Source organism: Diadema antillarum, unplaced genomic scaffold (genome assembly GCF_040938485.1).
Source record: "Diadema antillarum isolate AM-2024a unplaced genomic scaffold, OU_Dant_1.0 scf00000185, whole genome shotgun sequence".
Classification (NCBI taxonomy): Eukaryota; Metazoa; Echinodermata; class Echinoidea; order Diadematoida; family Diadematidae; genus Diadema; species Diadema antillarum.
Window position 1 is genome coordinate 827383 of NW_027271074.1, and position 25344 is coordinate 852726.

General features: G+C 36.6%; 1 protein-coding gene across 1 annotated transcript; it reads left to right on the forward strand.

The window, feature by feature from the left end:
- Positions 1-2746: 2746 nt before the first annotated feature.
- On the forward strand, positions 2747-10762 carry LOC139723311 (monocarboxylate transporter 12-like). The gene is made up of 3 exons (XM_071634570.1): positions 2747-2998; positions 8645-9030; positions 10645-10762. The coding sequence occupies exons 1-3, from the start codon at positions 2747-2749 to the stop codon at positions 10760-10762; spliced, it is 756 nt and encodes a 251-aa protein (XP_071490671.1).
- Positions 10763-25344: the final 14582 nt, after the last annotated feature.

The following is a 25344-nucleotide window of genomic DNA, read 5'->3' on the forward strand; positions in this document are numbered from 1 at the left end:
TTTCTACAAATTTCGGGTTTTTATGTGAGTAATAAATAACCGTGTCATCGGCATATAAATGGGCCCTGCAGTCAGAAAAAAACCAAATTGATATCATTGATAAATATACTAAACAACAATGGTCCTAACAAGGATCCTTGTGGCACTCCGCTAGTTAATAATCTTTCATCCGAAAGGGTATTATTGATTGACGTCCTTATTCTTCGGTTCGAGATATAACTCTCGAACCACTCAAGTTCTATGCCATTAACCCCCATGTTTTCCAGTTTAGATAGAAGGATCATGTGATCAACCATATCAAAAGCTTTTTGCAAATCAACAAAGATGGCGCCAACGTATTCACCCTTATCAATAGAGCGGTGCCAGTCGTCCGTGACGGTAGCAAGTGCAGTAATAGTAGAGTGCTTGGGACGGAATCCTGACTGGTTTTTGCTAAGCAAAGAGTGCAAGTTTAGATAATCAAGTAACTGTTTTTGAACAACTCTCTCCATGACTTTAGAAGCACAGGACAATAATGAAATGGGTCTGTAATTACTACAATCCAGCTTATCCCCTTTTTTATATATCGCTACAATTTTAGCTATTTTCCATTTATCAGGCACTATCCCTTCAACTAAGGATTTATTTATAATGTAAGTGAACGGCTCTAATATTTCTGAAATTGACTCTTTCAATATATACATAGAAATGTCATCTAATCCAAGAGACTTCTTTGCTTCCATTAACCTCACATACTTCAGAACATCTAACTGAGATACAAAACAAAAATTGAATTGTTTATCAGACCTTTCCCGATTATGCGACTTTTGAAAAAAACAATTCAGTGAACTTAGGGGGGTTATTAGAGCCTGTATTTGACTTCGGTATCTCGAGTCTCGGGTCTTGAGTATTGCTCGTGTTCCTCTTCGACGTCTCTGCTTTTTTGCAGCTCTTCTTCAAGACGCTTGATCTTGGATTGCAGAGCATCCATTTCCTCTCCTTTTGATTCAAGGTCGTGGTTTATGGCTTCGTAGACGTTCTGTGATACGCTTTCCATGGTGGCGTCCGTGATCAGCTCCACCAACTTGTTGATGAATGACTCTGCAGAGATTATCTCTTTTATTTGTCCCTGTAGTTGAATGGAGTTGGACTGATCAAGGTGAATGGCAGGTCTCCGATGAGCATTGTCCTTGCTTTCGGTTGGTTGAGCAGCTGAAGCGTTACCCCTTGCTCTGACTCTGTACACGGTAACTCTCCACCGGTCTCTTCCCCGTAGCTAGCCATCGGGGAGTTGCCTTCAGCTACATCGATGGTTGTCAGTTTTTCGTCACCTTTTTAGTCACCCAGTAGTTTCCTCCTAGATCTCCTCATCACTTCCAAAGTTTCATAAGATTGTCCTGGAAGTATTCTGCTATAACTTCATGTGAGTGAGGTTTCTCAAAGATAGCAAAAACGAGAGATTTAGGTGCAAATACCGGAGCTGTCGCTGAGAATGTCCGTCAAGGTCGAAGGCCTTCTCAAATTCCCAATGAATGATGAATACAGGGAACTCAAAGGGTATGAGCAGTGGATGAACGAAGAAATCTAGTTGATTAGTACTTATGGGATAGTTCCTGAAGGTAGCTGTGTGCTGTTCCATGTAAAGAACGGAAAACCAGGATCAAAATCTTGTAGATAATTCTCTTGTCAACTGGAAGCCAGTGTAACTTATGGATGACGTGAGAGATGTATGAAGTTTCTTCGTTAGAGGTACCAGTCTAGCAGCAGAGTTCTGGAGCAGCTGGAGGCGATGTACTTGGTGCTCTGGCAGGTTTATCAGGATCCCATTTGCAAAGTCAAGACGAGAAGATATAAGAGGGTGAACTAAGCATTCAGTTGTCTTAGGAGAGAGATACTTGCGAATGTGCGGTAAATTTCGCAACTAATGTGTTTGTTTAATGGGGAAAGACTGTACAGAAGTTTACATTACGCGATGATAACTTTTCCTCTTTCAATACAGGTTATGTCAGCAAGACGTTGCTTGGTGGATTGACTTTGAGACAACTGATAATCGCCGGTGGTTTGGTAGGCTCTACTTGTCTCATTACATCCGCTTTCGCTCAGACAGGCAGCCAATTCGTTCTTTGTTTATTTGCATCAGGTATGTAAGTTCAAGTTAAGGGAAACACAAGCACAAGCTACCCTTTATTTATTTCATGACGTACAAGAATCCTTACAAATCGTTTACGATGTGATTTGCTGAATGCATCGCAATAATTTCAATCTAATGGATTGATTTTGATTTTTCGAATGGAAGAAGATGTTCGTTTTTGGAAAATCATAGCTACAATACCTTATCTTTAAGTGATGATTTTGCAAGTGTTTTAATCGATTTCAAAGTTACGTGACAGGAACACAATAATTTTCTGCACACCTCAAACGAAACACCGGCATACTGTATGATATGTGAGATCCTTTCTCTCTCCCCATCCCCTCTCTCTCTACTGTTCTTTGAGACTACGTCTTAATAATGAATTTTGAATGAAAATGTTTTAGAGGAAATTGGATTCCTTACTTGAACTGTAACCAATCAGCATTTAGTCTAGTAGTACTGTTATCATCAGGAAAAAATGTTACATCTTAGTCACCCGCATACAGACTTTAAAATAGATCATGCTTCAACGTTGCCAGACATGTAACCGTTAAATGTATGCCTTCACGCTTTGATATACGGGTTTTTCGCTTTGATTTACAAGGTGTTGGATACAGCTGTGTTTACTCACCTACCATGGCTGCCCTCTTCGTTTACTTTCCCGACATGTTTGATATTGCATCTGGTCTGGTGTACACCAGCGCCGGAGTGGGGATAATGGTACTGCCCATTGTGGCGGAGTACCTGGGGAAGATTTACGGATGGCGAGGCGCTCTTCTCATTCTCGGAGGACTCAGTCTATTTTCGGTCGTATGTGGCGCCCTCCTCCGCCCCTTTGAAAGGACTGAAGACTCGAGTAAACAAAAAGGACACAATGACAAGCATAAGGTGAGAGGAAAGGAAGGAAAATAATCAACTGAAATCCCTGTAGACATTAAGATTACTCTCTAAAAAAAATTGAGTGAAAATTTTCACTCTCAAAGGACTGAATACAAAAAAGAGTGAATTTCGAGTGAAAATGTTCATTTTCACTCATTTTGGAGTGACCTCAGGGATCACTCGAAGATTTTGGAGTGATCCCTGACGTCACTCTAAAACGAGTGAAAATGAACATTTTCACTCAAAATTCACCCCAATTTCACTCAAATTTCACTCTTTTTTGTATTCACTCCTTTAAGAGTGAAAATTTTCACTCGATTTTTTTAAAGAGAGTAATCAAATAGTAAATGCGACGTAGTATTCACTGATACTAATAATTATTGTCGATGACAACCACTTTCATCATGACTGTGATCGAACAAAAAATCTGATTTTATAATGAACGAAACCATCTGCTTAAGACTGCCACAATAATACTATTGAAACTGGAACCAAATCATTGGGCTTTATGCTGACATTATCACAGTTACTCACTTCGTGAGTATTAGGTATCGCTATCATCAAACGATAAACATCACTTTGATAGACAGATTTGAATAATTGATTACATAATCAATGACACGTTGAATATTCACGTTACGGTAGTTTAATAGTGGTCATTATTTTTTCGTGATATTGAGCCATAATACATCTGTATATCATTATATATATATATATATATATATATATATGGGCCGTGACGCAAGAAAAGGGCCCTTAGGGCATTATATACCGAAAATGAGTTTTCACCTCCGTATTGTAGAAGAAACTCTGACGTATTTGGATATGCAAACCTTTGTCTGAAATTCCACTCCTAAATGCTCCAATTACGGCATTCAAAACAGCATGTTTTGTCCAAAATCCTGTCACTTTTTGATGCGTCTATGCATTTCCGCGTAGTTAGCTAGTTGATCTTTTTTGCGCGTATTGATTTGTTAAACTTCCGCGCCGTTTTCAGGGCCCTGTTGCATAAAACCCTTATCGCTGGACTTATCGCTCCTTTCTAGCGGTAAGTCTTCAAATCAGCGGTAAATTTTATAATCTTTGATGCTGATTGGCTGTGACGCCTAATTTTGACGGTAGTTACCATTGAAATTCAATGGTAAGTTTTATGCAACGGGCCCCTGGCGTTTGCGCGCAGCGGCGCTAAGGGCCCTTTTCTCGCGTCACGGCCCATATATATATAATATTTTAGGAGTAGAATTTCTTTTTTTTTTCGTTTGTTACAGTGATGGCCTATTTTCATGAAATTAGTAATCCAGTGTTAATGAACATGTCTTCTGCTTCTACCGCTTTTTTTCACCCATACAGTGTTTTCGCTTTCCTTTTTTAAAAAAAACCCCAAAGTTTCCATCTGAAAAAAAATTCATACAAAGGTTATCGCATTGTGATTATGATACCAATGCGTCCATACACAAAAAACATTAAAAAACAACAAAGATTTTGCTTACCATTTTCAGTGTCTCGAGTCTCTTTGATTTGAATTATTGGTCCTGCATTATGGTTGTAGGAACTACATGCACGTACATGTTCATGTGTTCACACATTATATGTAAGCATTTTTCGGTTGTTTACAAAGTAGTTTTGTCTCCGCTGCCTTTAAAATATGTAACAAAAAGTTATTAGCGATAAAAATGAGTAATATAGAAATAATTCAGGAGGGTTACAACTTAAGCGTAGCTTGATTTGCTTGCAGCCGTTGTACATGATAAAACAAATAGAATGGGGTATGACTTGCAATTCAGAGATAGGATAGAAGAAAGGGGGAAAAAGGAAAGGAGGGATATGATTGTGTTCACTTAGGTGTACACAAAGTTATATCAACTGCATGGATCACTGATCAGCAAAGTATGACAAAATATTTTCTCATCGAGGTACAGATGAGAAGCTTCGTATGCCAGGTCATGGTCTATCTCCCATTTGTTAGTTAGCTCCAAACACTGTATAGTACGACTTTTGCTCCGCTTCTTTGAACTCTTTCCTTTTTGGGTATCCACCCCCCCCCCCTTAATTTTGTTTCCATATTGAATTCCCCTGTGTTGTCCTCCTTGGTAAAGTGACACTGAAAATACTTTATCATACATTATCAAATTTATTTTTAATGTATATGTATTCCGTTCCTTCAGCTGAAAATAAAGAAGAAATAAGAAGAAATAAAGAAGAAATCATAGTGCCCAGACAGGTTTGCCAGAGGCCATTATCTAAGTCACGCGAATTGCTTGTCGATAATGGTCTCTTCCACCTGTATACTTCAGGATACCATGATATGTATACGCATACATTGTACTATACACGTAATTATCTATACTTTATATGAGTACTCCTGTCTATTTTTTATGTTCTTTTTTTAAAGAAACTTTTCGATTTTTTAAAAACTTTTTCATGACATTATTTGTTCAAATGGAGAAATAAAACAAACTGAACAAACAATTCTGTTAAAAGGGCACAAATTAGTTTATTTACCACTTGCGGGGTTTCATCGGCTGACAAGCAAAAAAAAAAAGCGAGATACAATAGGGTGACAAGGAAAGTTTCTTAAAAAAACAAAACAAATACAGAGGGGACCATTTTTTCAGTGTTTTTCTTTCCATTTCTTTTATATGAAAAAAAAAGAAACAAAATTAGAAGGGGTGCCGGTACGCCCCCTCCTCGATCCGTCACTGGTAGCTCATGGTTAGGTTGTGTGGATATAGTTTGCCATTGTCACTATCATGACTACAATAGAAAATCCAAGTTCGTGAGTAGCTCTGAAAATTGGAAATAAGTACGGAATGAAAAAAAACAAAAACAAGAGGAAGCAATAGCATGATATCGACGTTTCCCCCATGGCCCCTTTATCTAAAGCCTACCTTTTGTCCACCATTGAATAGTTTGATTCCGAGAATCTCACACTGAGTGACAGGATTATTGACGTAGTTCACAATCTTGCCTTTAAAAGAAACAAAACAAAACAAAACAAAACTGTTATATATCCCGGAGATGACTATTGTATTTATCACTGTGAGGAATCCTTTTTAACCTTGTTTTTTGGTTCTCAATGGAATCTGAGTATCACATATAGGGCTTTACATTTTACAACTTAACTTTTCTACCATTTTTTTTAACTCTGGCTTTGAATGGATGTTGTCACCTTTCTGACCCCTATTTACCAGAGCGTTCCTTCAAAATTTGGTCATAATTGTATGGTTGGTTCATACAGCACGTACTGCACGGTCTATTGCTCTGGTATTTGCCATGTCAAACGATGGCGCTCAATAGAGCATCGTCAAAAAAGGTGATTTGTATTTTGGGGTCTATTTTCCAAGTGAGAAGGTGGCTGGCTAGCCATTACTGCACTACCTGTCTCTGCATGGGGTCCAGTCGGATGTGAAGGCGGGACAACTTCACCGGGTGGTACACCTTGCTCTTCACGATGAATGAATGAAGAGGGATCTTGTATGTGTATGAGTTTTGACTCTCTCACACGTGGGGCCTTCACTTTGTGTCCAACCCGAGGGACAGAGTGTTTTTGTGTGTGACCGTTTATTAGTGGCAAGGCTCATCACCAATATGCCCAAAAAATGAACAGTGCTTGAAAGGAACCTTTAAGATGATGTGGGGCAGTTTTTTTTTTTAAATAGGAAATAAACAGTCTAGTGGACCTATTAACTCCATAAAGAAGCAAATAAAACAGTGCCATATTCATATTCGGGGCAACTGGATATCAGTCATATTCAAGTAATGTATTAAACAAAACAACTACATATTGAATCAAGTATAGAGTAATCAGAAATCATATAACATAAAACTCAAATCGTTACATTCTCCGAAAATACAGTTATGAATATGAACTTACCATTGCATTAAAGGTCATGTTCACCTTTGGAAGCAGTGGTTTTAAAAAATTTCAAGATATCACATTGAGGCATGGTCGGTTGTATCACAGAACATCCTACCATATAGATCTTTTGCAATTAAGCCTGAAATAAAAGGAGATATTATGCCATTTTCTCACCAAACCATAACTGCAGACGGTTTAGTCTTGGAAACATTTTTGTTTATAACTATTGTTTACATTTTGTATATTTAACAATGCTTGACATCGATTATACTGGTTCGAATTTTTTGATTGGCTGTTTCTACCCCTAACTCACATGCTAAAAGTATTTTGAAGCACTAATGCTGGATTTTTGTTTCATCTGCAAATGGTAAATTATGCCTTAAATGAACATATTTTCCAAAAAAAAAACTTTCCTGAAATAATCGGTTTAAACGTCATTAAAATCTACGATTCATAATCACAGTTTCATTTCATTTCATTTATTTATTACAACACGGCACATGATTCAGCCAGACGGCTGTTCTTCCTCATATCCGTGCATCATGAGGTAAAAATGACATACTTCTTTTAAAACATATACACATGTACATGAAACATATATAAAAATACAATTAGATGAAACAAATCAGAACAAAAGTGTAAAAAAAGAAAGAAAGAAGAAAATATTTACATAAAAATATCCTGTTCACCTTTGGAAGCAGTGATTTAAAAAAAAAAACATGCATTTTTCGTCCTCTATCTTTTCAGCTTTTGCGTTGTGTTTTGTTGTGTTCATGTCGAGTGTTAATCTGCTCGATATGTCGGTATTTTCGTAACTTTATCTGGGGCCATCTTTATAGTCAAGCTCTGCCTATGAAGATGATCCAATTTCCAATTTTCAATTTCATATGAGATTGTATATAATAGGCCCTATATATATCCTTGGTTGTATCATTACCTCATTTCTTTACAATTTTTCTCCATTTGTAATTAATGCTTGATATGCGTCATTACATGCTTTTCTTCAATGTCTCCTTACGGAAAAAATGGAGTCGCAAAAGTTTGATATTACATGGACGTATATATATCAATGCATTTGTATATAATATATATAGCATATAATTAATATACACATACACTCGGTACTTTTGTTGAGTTTGAGTTGAGTCTTCATTGAGATTTTAATTATTGTACATCACTTTCTACCATACCCCAATTCTCCACAAGTGTTGCAACGCTCTCCTTGACAACGCAGCTCCAGGGCCACGCACTACGCGCATGACGAGCAGAGCATTGTTATGATGTTATGTTGTTATGATTCATGTTTGCAAAAACGTATCATTGTCTCAGCATGTGCACTACACTGACGAAGGCTTGAGGCTGGCTGAAAATTTTGTAATACAAATAAAAACCTTCTTGTTGGATCCATGGCGTATTTGAGACTCGTTCTTCTTATGATTATATATAATTATATATATATATATATATATATATATATATATATATATATATATATATATAAGTAACAAAGCTGCAACAAAGTTCATGCTGTATTCACCGACGGTTTATTTCTTCACACAAATTTTCGAGCGTCTCGCCGCCCTTTCTCAAGTGTTGATGAACATGCATGAACTTTGTTGCAGCTTTGTTACTTATCTTTTTATCTTGCCAACACGTGGACTACCTTATCAACATTTGTTTTATATGCAAATATATATATATACGCAATATAATGACCATAATATATATATACATACATTATATATATCATAGGATCGTTAATTTTACAGAGTTTTCATATTGTTGGCATTTCACAGAAGATTACTCCTGCGTGCGCATCCAGCCGTTCTGGTGATCCAGGAAAATCCTTGTCCCAAGCTTCAGACCAAGGGAATGGAATATGCAACTGTGGACAAGCCCTGCGCTCCGCCTGGTTTGAGTTTGTGAAAATGTTTTCGACAGTTCTTGGCGTGGAATTACACATGTCTTACCCGCTTTTTATCACGCTTGATATTACCGTGTTCCTGTACGGGATAGGGTATGCTACTTCCATGACCTTCATCATATCCAACGCCGTTTCAAAGGGCTTAACCCTAGAGAATGCTGTCCCATCAGCAGCCGCTCTGGGCGTTGGCAACATCGCTGGCCGATTCGTTGCGGGGTTCTTCTCTGAGCGTCGACTTCTTCCAAACAGCGTCACTACGTGTGTCTTATTCACGTGCAGTGCCACCGTCTTTTTCCTAAACCAAGCAGTTTATACCTTTTTCTGGCTCGTTGTGTTGGCTGCTGCTAGCGGATTTCTCCATGGATGTTTGACAGTGATGGTGACTCTCACGATAGTTGAAACTGTTGAGGAACATTTAAAACCAGCGGGATTATACATATCATTCTCAGTCATTGGAATTGGAATGACGATTGGAGGATATCTGTGTGGTACGTACATTTTGTTGAATACTTCGTTTCTCTCTTGATCGGACTGTTCATTAGAAAATTCCTTGCTGTGTTATAAATTAAGGTTGCATATCCCACCACTACGAACCAGTGACATTTAACTCCGTTCGCTTTCAAACCTTTGAAACAGCATTGTAGATCCGGAGTGAGATCTACTGCTAAATGTCAACGTGCATTGCTACTGAGTTTTAAAATCTCATATATAATTATGTATATATATATTATATACAATATATATATATATATATATATATATATATATACATATATTCCATAGTTGATTAATATAGCAATGAATGTGCTGTCACAAAATTCATCAAAAAGTACTTTTTTTACTTATATTGCGCGGCCGAGCCTCGCAATTTTGTCCGTTTACACTGCTGGGCTCGGCCGCGCTTTTAATTCAAACATTTCAATATTTTGTCGTAGTGGCGCTCTGCTTGTAAACAAACGCAATTTGGTATTGTCTACTTTTCAGACCCTTTGCCAAATGAATTCCGTGTCGACGAAGTCGCCGTTCGGGCAAAGGCATTTGCCGAAGGAAAAATCCTTTGCAGGACAAAACCACCTTAAACTATACTAGTTTTCGACGTTGGGGGGGGGGGGGGGTTAATATCCTGAATAGCGAAAGATACAGGCAGAGGGTTTGGAAGCCAGACTAAAATTGGCCATGCATTTGGCCGCGCATATGGCCCAGTTTGCGTTTACACCAAGAGAAGGCCGGGCTCGGCCGCGGCTAGGCCGTAGCCGAGACCACCTCCAGAGCGAGGCCAAATGCGAGGCCAATTTTGGCCTCGCATTTGACCTTTTCCGCGTTTACACTGAAGCGGGGCTGGGCACGGCCGCGGCCGAGCCTCGCACTGTAAACGGGGTCTTACCCTGCATTCACAAATAAAAGAGCACTGTATCGAGGTAGCGAGCAGAATGTGTGTAATTTCAGTTACAGGACTGATCACCTGTATGCAAGTGATCACGCAGCTTAAACTGTAAAGTTATTGCTGCCCCATTACAGTCATCTTCTTCTTTTCCCCGCGTACACACCGTGAGTACGAATTACAATCATTGTAACATGATACTGTATCATATTCATTTTCATCTTAATGCAACTCATGTTTTCTTCTGCAGTCTTCACTAAAAAAAAAAAAAAAATGTAGTACACATACACACACACACACACACACACACACACACACACACTCATAATTACAGATTGCATTGTGTGTTTATCGTTTCGTTGATAGGATAGTTATTCCTAATGCCTGAATTTCCAAAATGGATGTGAACCGCAGAGATACATGAACTTGATTTTTTTGTTTCCATATTTAATTCTTGTGATTCGTTCTGTTTCCCTGCTGCCGCTGTCCAGGTGCATTGCTCCAAAGACATTCCTTCGAGTTTGCCTTCACGGTGATTGGTTTGCTGGAACTACTCGCAGGTGTGACTGTGGTGCTGCCACTCGTTATCAGGCGTATAATGTCACGTGACCAAAACCCCGAAAATGGATCGAAGTAACAGAAGAAGCAGAGTTTACATCAGTCATTGGAGATAGACATAATAGTTTTTAAGTCATTGAACAGACATTTTCACATCAAAACCCAACAACCCTTTTAGATGTAGTGAACAGAGAGTTAAAGTCAATTCAAATGTGGATTCAAGCAAACAAGTTGTCTCTTAATGTAAACAAAATTAATCATATGTTATTCAGTAATTCCGTCACTCATATTTTGCAAGGTGATATAAAAAATAATGGATAATGATAGTTTAATTCAAGTTGAATCGTCTAAATTTTTAGGTTTATATATTGACTACGATTTATAATAGAAATATCACATAGATTATTTATCTAAGATGCTTTCCAAAATTACTTGAAATAGTTGCATTTTTTTTTCTTAAACATAATTTGAAAAATTTATATTTCGCGCTTATAAATTCACCCTATCTGAATTACGGTATACTTATCTGGGAGAATTGTACAAAATCGCAAATTTTCAAAATACAAAAACGGGTTATTCGTTCAGTCAATCTAGCTGGTTTTTATTCTCACACGAATTATTTCTTCTTTGAAAACAGACTCCTTAAGGTTGCTGATTTGTTTCTTTACAACTTAGGCATATTTATGTATCAGTTTTCAGCCAACAACTTCCCCGACATATTTATGCATAAAATTATGTGTAAAAAAATACGAAGTTCATACATACCCCACAAGAAAAGAGACTAGTTTCACCTTCCACGTACTCGCACACTCTTTGCTAAAACAACAACAACAAACAAAACAATTGCTTTCACCGATGGGGACCCAAATTCTGGAATGGTCTTCTCGCAGATTTAGTCAAACGTTCTTCTCTGTTTATTTTTAAACAAAAACTCAAATTAATGTTACTTAAAGGGATGGTACAGTATTGGTAGAGATGAGAATTGAGCTTTTAAATTTTTGCGAGATACCAAGAAAACACTTATGAAATAGTACAGAGCATACCATGTTAAGAGGAATCAAAAGTTTATTTGATGAAGATCGGGTCTGGAATGACTGAAACATCCATAAACAAAGTAAAACAAAGCGATAGTAATAAAAGGTGGGTCCCACACTCTATTAGAATCGCTATGTTTTGGATATCTCAGCCATTTCCAAACCAATTTTCATCAAATAAACGTTGAATTCCTCTTGGAATTACATGCTCTTTCATATTTCATAAGAGGTTTATCATTATCTCACCAAATATGTTAGAAACCTGAAATTAGGTCTCAACCAAGACTATACGATCCCTATAACGAGTATAATTTGCCTGATTAGAATTATGTAATCTGTTATTCATATTGTTTTCTTTCAATGCATGGTGGATCAATTTGAAGTATACGTTTGCTGTGCCTCTGGTTTCAGCTTTTATCGTGTTAATGCTCCCCGTATAATCACTACACTATAGTACTCATACTTTGAAGTCATCTGAGACCTACAGGTCATGCTCGTATACCAGTGTATTTTATGCTATCTTTTATCAATCATTTATTCTCTTCCTTTTCTCTCTTTTTTCTTTTCTTTCTCTTTTCTTTTACTTCTTCTGCTCTTTGTACCTTGCTATTCTAGCTTTCAAAATAGTTTCGTTATTAGTACTTTGTGTCCTATCTCCATTGCAAAACGAATTTACATTGATACTTTTCTTTTCCTGGAACACGCGGTTACAAGCGTTGCTTTTGCGGTTCCTTCGTATTTCACATGTTATAGAGAATTGTCTTTTATGTACATATGCTGACACACTTTCTTGAAATGACCAACATTATATCATGTTATTGTATTTTGCTAATTGCTTGTTTGTATTTCTGTTTCTCTTCTTCTTTTTTGTCAAGAACATGACAAAAAAACACACACGCGGTTACAAGCTTCGCTTTTGCGGTTACTTCGTATTTCACATGTTATAGAGAATTGTCTTTTATGTACATATGCTGACACACTTTCTTGAAATGATCAACATTATATCATGTTATTGTATTTTGCTAATTGCTTGTTTGTATTTCTGTTTCTTTTCTTCTTCTTTTTTGTCAAGAACATGACAAAAAAAAGCAACCACACGCGGTTACAAGCTTCGCTTTTGCGGTTACTTCGTATTTCACATGTTATAGTGAATTGTCTTTTATGTACATATGCTGACACACTTTCTTGAAATGCCCAACTTTGTATCATATTTTGTATCTTGCTAATTGATTGTTTGTATTTCTGTTTCTTTTTTTTTTCGTCAAGTACAAGTACAGAATGTACTGTAAAATGTGATAGTAAACAGCTGGAACTGTTCACCGTATCTTGAGTAAAAGACCATTGCAGTTTCCGTAATTCAATTCAATTCAATTCAATTCAATTCAATTCAATTCAATTCAATTCAATTCAGACAGGTAAATTATAGATGCCAAAACAAAAAGCAACAGAACAGCGTGAATGACAGAAGAAAAACAAGAGACAAACTCGCAGAGAAAGAGACAGATTTTCATGAGACGAAATTTTCATGAAGCGCCTGGTCACGGAAAACAAAATCCTTAATGAAATAGAGTAATGCAAATTCTTCATGCCTTTAGCTTCTTAATGCATGGTTACTATCAATGATACTTTTATCTGTTTTAACATGGCGATCTATTTTTTCTTGAATCTTAAAGGCATTACTTACCATTTGTAAATTTATTAAAAAAATCCCAGCTTTGTAGTGCTTCATAATAGTTCTAAAGTGTGAGTTAGGGATAGAAGCAACCGATGCAAAAATGTTAATTAGTATATCAATTAGTTAAAAATCCCAATATCCAAAATGTGAACAATGGTTATGATAGAATTTTTTCTAGAATAAACCCCCTATATTTACGGTTTAGTCAAAAAAATAGTGATATCTCCTTATATTTTAGGCTTCATTACGAATTGTTTAAATGGTAGGATGTTTTGTGATACAGTTTTACTGATCTACACATATTATGTATAAAAATATGTCAAATATCAAATGTATCAAACACCAACGTTTTTTTTATTATTACTATTAGTAATTAGTATCATATAAATTCAATGAAATGCGCAATGGTAACAGAAACCTCTTCAAAACAACAATAACTTTGGATAGTTTACAAGATATATCAATGATGAGATTTTTTTCAATTCAAATGTTCATCAACTATAACACCTAGAAAATCAACATTCTTGGCCTCTGTTAGTCTATTTTCATATATCATTATATTCAATGAACTGCTATCTATTTCAACATTGTTTGGTCTGAATACCACATAAACCGTTTTCTTTTTCATAATTTATTGTAAGTTTATTTACTACAAACCAATCACACACCTTTTTCGGTTTAGAATCCAACAATGCTGTCATATCATATATGTTTTTGCGAGATAAAAATAAATTGTTGTCATTTGCAAACAAAATCGGGTTTGAAACATCACTCACAAAAAGAGCAACGGTCCTAGTACAGATTCTTGAGGAGCACAAACATTTATGATATATATATATATATATATATATATATATATATATGTAACAGTTTATCTCAAACATTTTTGGTAGAATAGTGTGATTAGGTGTGTCTTCAGAATCCCTTTTTCATTTCTGAAAAACCATGTCCACACTCTTCACTCTCAACTCTAATAACTTTTGAAAGGATAGTGCTACTGCTTTGAAAGTTGGCATTGATTATGAACAGAATGTGTTAATGAGGCATGCTTGATTTCAGTTTAATCTGATAATCCCTTCATTGTTGTTACTCTGGTGGTTTACTTCTGTTTTTTGTCCCATTCATCGCACAGCCAGTACGGTTTCGTAACGATTAAGCGCTTGAATAGACACTGTACTTCAGAGCCTCTTTTCTCAGTTCACACTTTTCCTTAGTTTGTGCTTTCTTTTCAATATTTAGATAGGTTAGGAGAGTCCATTTGATTAGAGTTATACATCATTTTAAAGCTTAAAGTCTGCTCTTTCAGAATATGCTCTTAACTAGAAATTCATGTCTAGCGACTTTTTGTTTGTTTTGAGGTGCAGGGTCACATATATATATATATATATATATATATGTAAATATATATATATATGTAAATATGTGACCGTGCACCTCAAAACGAACATAAAGTCGCACACACTGATTTTGCGTGAGGACTGAAAATACGTGAAATGGGTCAATCTAGCCGAACTTGACTTTTTCATATTTTCTGAAAGAGCGGGTCTCCTTTTACATTATGCTAAAATTTGGTATCATAAAACGGGCAGGAAAGTGTGTTTTTTAGCAGTTTATCTCGAACATTTTTGGTAGAATAGTGTGATTAGGTGTGTCTTTAGAATCCCTTTTTCATTTCTGAAAAACCTTGTCCACTTTCTTAACTTTCAACTCTAATAACTTTAACAGGATAATGCTACTGCTTTGAAAGTTGGCATTAATTATGGACAGAATGTGTTAATGAGGCATGTCTAATTTCAGTTTAATCTGATAATCCCTTCATTGTTGTTACTCTGGTGGCTTACTTCCTGTTTTTTGTCCCATTCATCGCATATATATATATATATATATATATATATACATTTCGAGGAGTTATTGTTAACACATATGTAATGTTGTTTGTCTGTTAAATGACTTTTAAACATTCCCCTGATTCCATAATGAGACATTTTCTTGATGAGAAAAGAATATTAACAGAATCAAAAGCCTTTGATGAATCTAAAAACAGACCTTTTCTTTAAATGCTGCAGATAGTAGGCTTGCTAAGGGCGAAAAAAGGGGTGATCGCTGCATTTTATAGTACAAATGTCCTATTTGGCACATAATCTTCCTTTGTACAATTGGAATTTTTTCATCTAAAAGAGACAATCTGTATCTATGCAAATAAGCCTTAATTTGCATAATTTATGCAAAAATACATAAAAAATTATCAAAAAATATATGTGCATCCAGCGGAAATACCTAATTTGGTAGAAATATTCTATAGAGTATGTGGAAACAATTCCTGCAAAAATTGATTTCATACCTATGTAAATGAAATAAAATTTGCATAATTACGCAAGTTATTGTGCAAAAAATCTGCATTTTTGAAAGAATTTCTAAACTATTAAGCACTGGATCTTGGAGTACAAAGTTTGAACCTGGGATGGATGTTCCGTGGGTCAAAAGTAAGTGATTCATCTAAAGAGACAAACTGTCTCTATGCAAACAACTTGTTATTTGCATAATATGCATATCAATACCTACACATCTGTAGATAATCAGCACAAACAAAAAGCCTTAATGAATCCTTAATAAAACTCCCCTTAAATCTCATCCTGGATAGAAATAACCCGTTAGAAACACTTTATGAAACAAAATGAGAGAAGAATTTGAATAATTGAACCATCATTACCAGCTAATTTGTATAATCACTAAAGAAAGTAAAGTAAAAACATTATTTCTAAAGTCTTTCTTACAGTCTAAGAACTGCATTTTATGATGAGAACTATCGAAGTAGTATCAAAGGAAATGGTTTGTAATATCAAAACACTAGGCCTATTTGTCTACGCAAAAACCACCTAATTAGCATATCGTGCATATTGATACCCGAATGTACCAGAAGTCAATGGTCAAGATCGACTTAAGAAATTGTATCAGCTTACGCGATAACTCAAGACTAGATTATGCAAATTTCACCAAACCTGGTCCAAAGATGACGCATGATGGGCAAGTGATTAAGCAGTTTTCAAGTAAAATCGGCAAGAGATCAAAGGTAAAAAATTTCAAGGTCAATGCTAAAATTTCATTATTTTCCCCATATCTATGCAATGTCTGAAGGTACTTTCTTCAAACTTAGTGACTGCATACAATGTACTACCAAAATAAGATTCTCCAGAGAGTTTCAGGTCAAGAGGTCAAAGGTCAAAGTTCAGGTAAAATGTTAAGATTTCACTTTTTTTCTCTGTATCTCGGAAATGGTTCAAGGTGTCTTCATGGAATTTGGTACTGGCAGGGATTTTCTAGGGAATTTAGGGGTCATTTGTCAAAGGTCAGGGGTCAAAGATCAAGGTCAATTGGGTCCTCAAAATTTCACTGTTTCCTTCATGTTTTTGCAATGCTTGTAGGATTTTTCTTGAAATTTAATATACACATGTATTACCTAATATTCTCTGGGAAATTTCCTGCCAAAATGTCAAAGCTCTGATGAAAGTGCTATATTTCACTTTTTCTTTCATATCTTGAATGTGAATCAAGGTATCATGAAACTCAGTACATATTTGTGCATGTTCTACCTGACAGTGATACCGTTGTTGATTATCGAAAAAAAAATGTTAAGCCCTCCCCTCTCAAGTGTTTTTGTTTCCTCTTGATAAGTAGGAGAGGACATGGAATTCAGTGACATGGTATAGTCATCACCGTCGTTACACTTAATGTATACGTGTAGGTCGCATAAAAGTTAATTTTGATGCACACATGTATATCCTCTGACATTCTTACCTTTTACATTTTTACATGTGTTTTTCTTTTAATTTAACCTCTGACATCTTTACACTAAACCAGTTAACATAACTATTTTTTGGAAAAAGCTTCAAGATCATGTAGGTCATGATCATCTATACAGGTATTAGCTGATTATGTGGTGGAACATAACATTCTTTGGACCGCCGTTGAGTTACATTATCCCAAGGGAAAACGATCACAACCAGGGAGAATATGACATTTACGATTCTCGTAAACAGTAGCCTGTGACGATCTGTTGACAAATCACATCCTAGTAATTGGAAAAGCCTTCGAATATACTCTTTTATGGCTATGAACATATTATTTCTGCTTTGATTTATGGTTGGTATTGACTCATTTTAAGTCAGAGACTGAGATTTGACTTAAAGTATAACATCTCCTATATTGTTTGCACGACAATTTTTGCATATTATTGCCTTATCAAAATGTTATTGTGTATACATTTCCTAGCATAGTTTCCATGCCATAGTAGCTCATAGTATACTGAGTTAACTTTTGTTTTAGAAACAGACTTCGTTTCTAACTCAAGCTTGTAAGTTCTTAATGTGTGCAGATACCCTTGCATTCACATAATTTGCACAAGCTTATAATCAGTTTGATGTAAAAAGCCTTTTATTCGCTTGATTGCCTGCAAAATACAATGAAAATCAGAATTCATACTCTCACTATTGTAGTGTTTTTTTTGTAATGATTTTCTAACCATGACCTCAGTTGTGTACTGTTTTTAAGGGAAAAACAGTCCTTTTGTAAGCAATATTGTTCCAATTTGCATCTGTTCATATGTAGGCCCTACTGTTAGATTTGCTTAATCATAATAAAGGATTGTCACTATCGATTGCTATTTTTTCCCACCCTACAAAGCATTTATGCAATGAGGGAAAATATGTTTCGAAATTTCACGTCTGGTGTACTTATTTACATAATTTATGCACAAAATGCCTAAGTTAATTAAATGATATGGAAACAATTTAAGCAACTGAAAAGTGTTGTGAGAATATTGTCTTATTCTATTAGCTTTTTGGATATTAAGTTCAAAGCGATTTAAGACATTGTCTCATTAAGGCTTTTTGATTGCTCTGATTATCTATAGATGTGTAGGTATTGATATGCATATCATGCAAATAACAGGTTGTTTGCATAGAGACAGTTTGTCTCTTCAGATGAATCATTTACTTTTGACCCAAGGAACATCCATCCCATTTTCAAACTTTGTACGACAAGATCCAATGTTTAATAGTTTAGAAATTCTCTCAAAAATGCAGATTTTTGCACAATAACTTGCGTAATTATGCAAATTTTAAGTTCATTTACATAGGTATGAAATCAATTTTTGCAGGAATTGTTTCCACTTACTCTATAGAATACTTTTACTAAATTAGGTATTTCTGCTGGATGCACAAATATATATTTTTTCTAATTCTTAAATGTATTTCTGCATAAATCATGCAAATTAAGGCTTATTTGCATAGATACAGAGTGTCTCTTTAGTTGAAAATTTTTTAATTGCCCTAGGGAACATCTGTGCCAAGTAGGACATTTGTACTAAAAAATGCAGCGTTTACCCCCTTAGCAAGTCTACTAAGATACATTGTAAACAAATTCTAAGAGCGGCATATTACGTACTAAAACCTTGCCTAATTGACTCGAATTGACAAAATAGTTTCCCCTGATTTATTCATCAGTGTAATTTTTTATTAACGAAATGATCGTTTCGTTACGAAATATTGACATTTCGTCGACGAAATGACTGATTTCGAAACGAAATAGGCCATGCGACACTTGGCGCCCCATACAAATTTACGGTCTTTGTCCATGGATTAAACTACGGACAAGATTGTACCACCTTCGTGAATTTGGGCCGATAGAGGTGCTGCTTGACCTACATTTCAATATGGAAATAATTTACAGAGAAGTGATGTGAAGAAATAGAGAGTCGAGATAGACAGATGAGGTCGTTTGACAATAGAACAATACAACAGAACAATGATATCAAGGCAACGTCACAACATTAAGGAAGTATTTGAATGAGTGTGTGTCTTTATAAAACGCAGGCAGCTGCAGTTTCCTGAGTCTATACATAGACAAAAGACTGATAAAAGGCTATAATACCTATGGCACTTCGATGATATACATTTTGATGATATACTTTTGCTGCCCTTTTTATGCAGACTGTTTAGGATGTCATAGTTAGAATCTGATCTGCATGCCAGACCATACATCACAGCAATATGACAGGAGGGATTCCGCATAACCCCAGTGTAATCTAGCCAACTGAGAATCACTGCAACAGTATTTAGTACTGCCATCAAAGCCCTAACATTTCTCTCTTGATTTGGCTATATATTTGACGTGTTTCTGCCTTGAGCCAAGGAACAATACTTTCGGGTTGTTGTTTTTTTTAAATTCATTACTAGTATTATCCTGTTTCTTTTATCCACACTTGGGTTTCATCCAGTGCTTGGGTATTAACGTTTTCTCTCTACTTCCTCCTTTAATTTGCTACTGTACATACTGACACAGAGAGATAGCTCGGTAGGTAGCGCGTCTGCCTCACGATCCTAATGACCCCGATTCGATTCCCGGGTCCCAATAAGCAATATTGTGTGTAATCGGAGGGCGCCCTTCACCGATCCGAATGGAAGTCGCTATTGAGATTTAGTACTAAAATTTCGCCAAAAACCAACGGAGGACATACTACTGGTGGTTAAAAAGATTGTTGATTTGTTAACTTTGAATCTGAAGACAAAATTCATCACAACATGAGTCTTAAGAGACCATTGGATACGCCAGAAAAGCTGATTCCGGATACCAAAATGAACAGGTTTGATATTCTGCGAGATGAGGCTTATACCCCTGGTACGGTGCCCGAACTTTCGGGCGAGCATCCCGAGTCAGTCCCGATGAAGGAGGCAGACGCGCAGTCGGCCAATACAAGCAGGAGTGCTGCTACCGCCATTAGTAGTAGCAACGCCCCCAGCGTTAGACGTGAACTTTCGCTCAGTCCCGAAGTCGAAGAGCCCGATGAACAAGACCTCCCACCACGGTGGTTTAGTAAATTTACCAGCAGGCTAGAATCACGTTTTACTAGTCTGGAACAACATATGGAGGCTCTTGTGGTGGAAAAATTTGAGAAGATCAGCCTGCAAGTTAAAGCAAATGAAGAATCGATCACTGCATGTTCTATCCAAGTCGATGAGGTAGTGAATGAGGTAAAGAAACTGAAGCGGGAAAAGGAAGCGTTGGAGTCCAAACTAGACGATCTAGAAAACCGCAGTAGGAGGCAAAATTTGATCTTTCATGGGATCCCAGAGAGCCCAAGGGAAAACACGCAAAAGCTTGTAGAAGACCTCATCCGAGATTTTGTTGGAGTTAAGCCATCACCTGAAGTCCCCACGATCATCATTGAACGCTGCCATCGTACTCCCACGGTTGTACCGTCTGATCCAAAAGGTGCAAAATCTCCTAGAATCGTACATGTAGCATTCTCTACTTATGTTGCAAGAGAACTAGTGCGCAAGGCATGTATCTCTAAGTTCAAAGAGAATGCTTTTCAAGGTCACCAAATCTATGTATCGGAGGATTTCTCCAAGCGAGTAACTGCTCAGAGGAAAGGCAAGCTGGACAAGCTCAAAGAACTGAAAAAGGAAGGGAAAAAACCCTTTTTTCTTTACCCGGCAAGGTTGGCATTCAGAGACTCTTCAGGAAAACTTCACATTGTCGGTTGAAAATAGCATCTGTCACACTAAACCAGGTCTCATATAGAATACCAAGAAGCTGAGGAATTTCCTTGCATTGAGGTGGTCATCTAACATCGATAAACTAGATTAAAACAAAGGATACACAAAGATTTTTTTTGTGTGCACATTATCAGGACTTGACCTTATATTAAGAGTTATGCTCATTAATCCCATGCATTAAAGGGAAATGTATTGTTTAAAATGTTTTTAAGTTAACGGTAATTTAATCGCATTCGTCTTTAAATTCTAAAGCGAAGAAATATAGCTACAAACGGCAGTTTGTTTGTTTTTTACTGTAAAATGTCAAAATTTTCAAGCTCGCTCGCTCGCTCGCTCGCATTTAATTGTTATGCAATTCTCCTGATGTTGCTGCCAGTAATTGCCGGCAGTTGCGCCCGTTGCGCCCCCACTCCTCCTTTATTTCCAAAGCGAAAAAATATGGCTCCAAATGGCAGTTTTGGGACTGTAAAATGTCAAAATTTCCAAGCTCGCTCTCTTTGCTCGCTCGCATTTAATTGTTATACCATTCACCTGATGTTGCTGCCAGTAATTGCCAGCAGTTGCGCCCGGTGTGCCCCTCCCCCTTAATTTACAAAGCAAAAAAGAAAAAAAAAATATGGCTACAAACGGCAGTTTTTGGACTGTAAAATGTCAAAATTTTCAAGCTCGATCACTCCGCTCGCTCGCAGGTAGTCGTTATGACATTCTCCTGATATCGCTGCCAGTAATTTGTCGTTTCACACCGTCATTCCATAATCCATATATAGGGGGTACAACCCCCTCCGGCACTTCCACACCCTCCCCCCTACGCCCCCACCCCACCCTTGCTCGCTCCCTCGCATACTACCTCCCCCCCCCCCCCCCCCCCCCCCCCCAAGATGACATCCTAGCTACGCCGGTGCCCTTTCCCCGCTTGGTTTCCCTCCAAAAACAGTAAAAGTCTAGGGATTGAGAGCTTCTTATATATTCCAAATGTCTGTCCAAAAAATCTCGTAAACATTTAGTGTCAAAACGCACCCCCCTTGAAAAAAAGCTGGTGACGCCCCTGATATGGAGTACCATCACCGTGTGTACACGTATCTCTCCTTGAAAAGAAATTGGAAACATTTTGTGGTTGTATGTGTGTCTTTATCACTCAATAACTTGAACAGTGTAGAAATAATTATGGTAATAATGACAATTAACAACAACAACAACAGAGAAAAGCTATTGTATAATTACATTAAGGGAACCATTTGTTGATGATGATGATGTTGATGATGACTCAAAAGGTAATAATAAATGTACATTGTAGATGTTCCATATTGTTACATTATCAGTATGGTGTATTAGTATTTTTACTATTTTTGCCTCTCTTAAAAAAAAAAAAACCGCACACACAGTCTTTGTCCTTTCTGATATTCCCCCAAAGCCTTGAAATATATGTAGAGCTTACACATTGTCGTAAGCAGGAGATAAAAAAAAAAACAACATCGTCGCTGCAGGATAGGTCGGTATATTAACAGTTTCCGTCTCGATAGGTTTGTAATCTTGGCAAAATACTGACAACTACTAGATTGCTAGAAGAGAGCGAAGTCATATGTGGATTTAAAACGTTTCTTGTGATGGCTTATGCACCAACATGCCCCTTTGACATGTTTGATAATGATCGATTAACCCGCGAGTATCGTAAAGACAAACAAACGAACAAATACCTCGGGAAAATCCGATTTGTGACTGGTTCACCATAACATTCGCGCCTATCGCGTGCATGTGTATTTGCGTAATTGTTAGATGTTGACTGGATATTGGTAAGCTGGCTTAGTGCATTGTGGGAATGTGGGTAAATAAACATCCATCATGGCGGTTGGAACGATTTGCCGATCGATGCATTGAATAGTGTTATGTATGGTGTGGTTTTGTTTTCAGCCTAGTTTGGCACTGTCTGATGATGAAGCACAATCATGTCATATGTATACTTCTTTGTCATACAACTTGTACCTCGCATCCGATGTATCGGATTATTATTAACCATGCATTGTTCCATTGCGCTGACGGGGGAACTAACCCATGAAGAACAACCTCGGGAGATTGTTACGATAATCAAAACTGTTTTGGGCTATCGGCATCTGAAAAACATTATTCTAGCTCTTGACTTGACTCCGCCACTAATTAATATAACGTAACCCTTACTAAAAGAACGCATTGTGCCACACATAAAAGGCGGATTACACCTCTGAAAGCCACCATCCGCGACCAGGCTTCTAGAAATGTCTTTTGTATCGATACAGTACTGAGGTCATACTCCAGCCAAATGTTTTGATAAAATCATTAGTCTAGTCTACCTGAAATGAGAATCAAGGAACTAACTGACCCCCCCTTTTTTTTTGTTGTTGTTGTTGAGTGAACGCTCCCTACATCCCCTTACCCACAAGAAGGCTACGACCACATAGGAGCAAGTGCGCTGTTAGCTGTCGTGCTTGAAACAAAACACGGGCATTATACATTGTATATATATATACATAGATTAATGAATATAAATATACATTTTGAATTGAATTTATTTCCTCTTCATGGGGTGGAACACCCTGATCAGCAGAGCTGGTTTCCATAGGGGTCCACATACATACATACATAATGGTATAAAGCGAAGAATACATACATCTAGAATTAAAACAAAAATCATGTACACGCAACAATACAAACAGAACGATACTAAACACATAAACAAGCTTAGATTCAAAAGTTAAATACATGTAACACAACTGTAGCAACAAATTTTTGGCAGTTACACCTTGATAAAAATAAAAAAACAGTAAAAACTGTTAATTCCATTACAGTCCCTAAGATGAATGAAATATATAATATACTGCACATCATTAAAAAAAATGGATTTTAGATACATCATGAAAGAAACAGTAAAAACTGTTAATTCCATTATAGTCCCTAAGATAAATAAAATATATAATATACTGCATATCATAAAAAATGGATTATAAATACATCATAAACGAAACAGTAAAAGCTGTTAATTCCATTACAGTCCCTAAGATGAATAGAATATATAATATACTGCACATCATTAAAGAAAAATGGATTATGAATACATCAAGTAAAAATTTAAATAAAAATCACACAGAAATTGCACAACTGAAAACAAACTTTCAAAAGCGAACGCTAAACTGAAATAGAGTTTAAAAAAATAAAACCATTATAGAAGAGAACGCTAAAAGCAAATTTCACTTTAACAACGGGGCAGTCATAAAACACAGATACCATAAATCAAACATAGTTACAAGGCGATAAAACATCTTTAGTCAGTGTATTTATATAACGCTTAAATGCCTCCAATGACATGGACGGAGTTACTGGTCTTTCAATTTTGTTCCACAGTTTAGTGCCTCTATATGCGAACCTACGCTTACAATAATTGGTTTTGGGTCTAAGAAGCTTCAGCTGAGAATGTCCAGAACGTGTATTATAACTAGCGTCACGAGGAATAAAGAGTTCACTGATGCACGGGGGGCCAATCTGCCTCACAGCTCTAAAGAGAGAGTGAGCTAATTGTTTAGACCTGCGAACGTTTAAACAATCAAGACGTAAAGTGTCATACAAATCGTTCGAAGGAAACATAGAGTCAACCTGCAAAACAATTCTTAGGGAACGGTTTTGAAGAACCTGCAATTTATCACAGTTACGCTTTCCTGTATTCCCCCAGACTACATTACAGTAGTCAAAATGTGACTGTATTATAGATCTATAAAATAACAACGCAACACGGAAATCAATCATATTGCGTACTCTCTTCAGAAGATATATATATTTGGCAACTTTCTTATGAAGGTAATCAACATGAGCGTTCCAATGCAGATTCTCATCTATCACTACTCCCAGATATTTACACGTATTTTTCCTTTGAATTATACAATCATCAATAAGCACATTCATTAACCTGGCATTTGATTCAATTTTCTTTAAGCGTGATGGCGTACCAAGAAATATAAGTTCACACTTCTTCTTATTCACAAATAGTTTGTTATCCGATAACCAGTGCGATACCGAAGCAAGATCCTCATTTAACTGTTTAATAATTTCATCAGGTTTCCTAGCAGAACAAAATAAACAACTATCATCTGCGTAAAGCGACAATTCACTATGCTTGACAACAGATGGCAATTCATTCACATACAAAGAAAAGAGGACAGGTCCAATCAGGGATCCCTGTGGTACACCACAGTTTATACTTTCCTTATCTGAAACAAAACCATTCACATATGTACATTGCGTCCGGTTCGACAGATAATTTTCAAACCATCTTACAGCATTTTCATCAAAACCATACATTTTTAATTTTTTAGTTAAAATACAATGATTTACAGTGTCGAAAGC

What these genes read in the sequence shown, in the direction of transcription:
- LOC139723311 (XM_071634570.1), top strand. Translation starts at nt 2,747, where the DNA reads ATGGCTGCCCTCTTCGTTTACTTTCCCGACATGTTTGATATTGCATCT. An exon ending in GACACAATGACAAGCATAAG is followed by an intron (nt 2,999 to 8,644) that starts GTGAGAGGAAAG and finishes GGCATTTCACAG; the next exon opens with AAGATTACTCCTGCGTGCGC. An exon ending in CTTCCAAACAGCGTCACTAC is followed by an intron (nt 9,031 to 10,644) that starts GTGTGTCTTATT and finishes GCCGCTGTCCAG; the next exon opens with GTGCATTGCTCCAAAGACAT.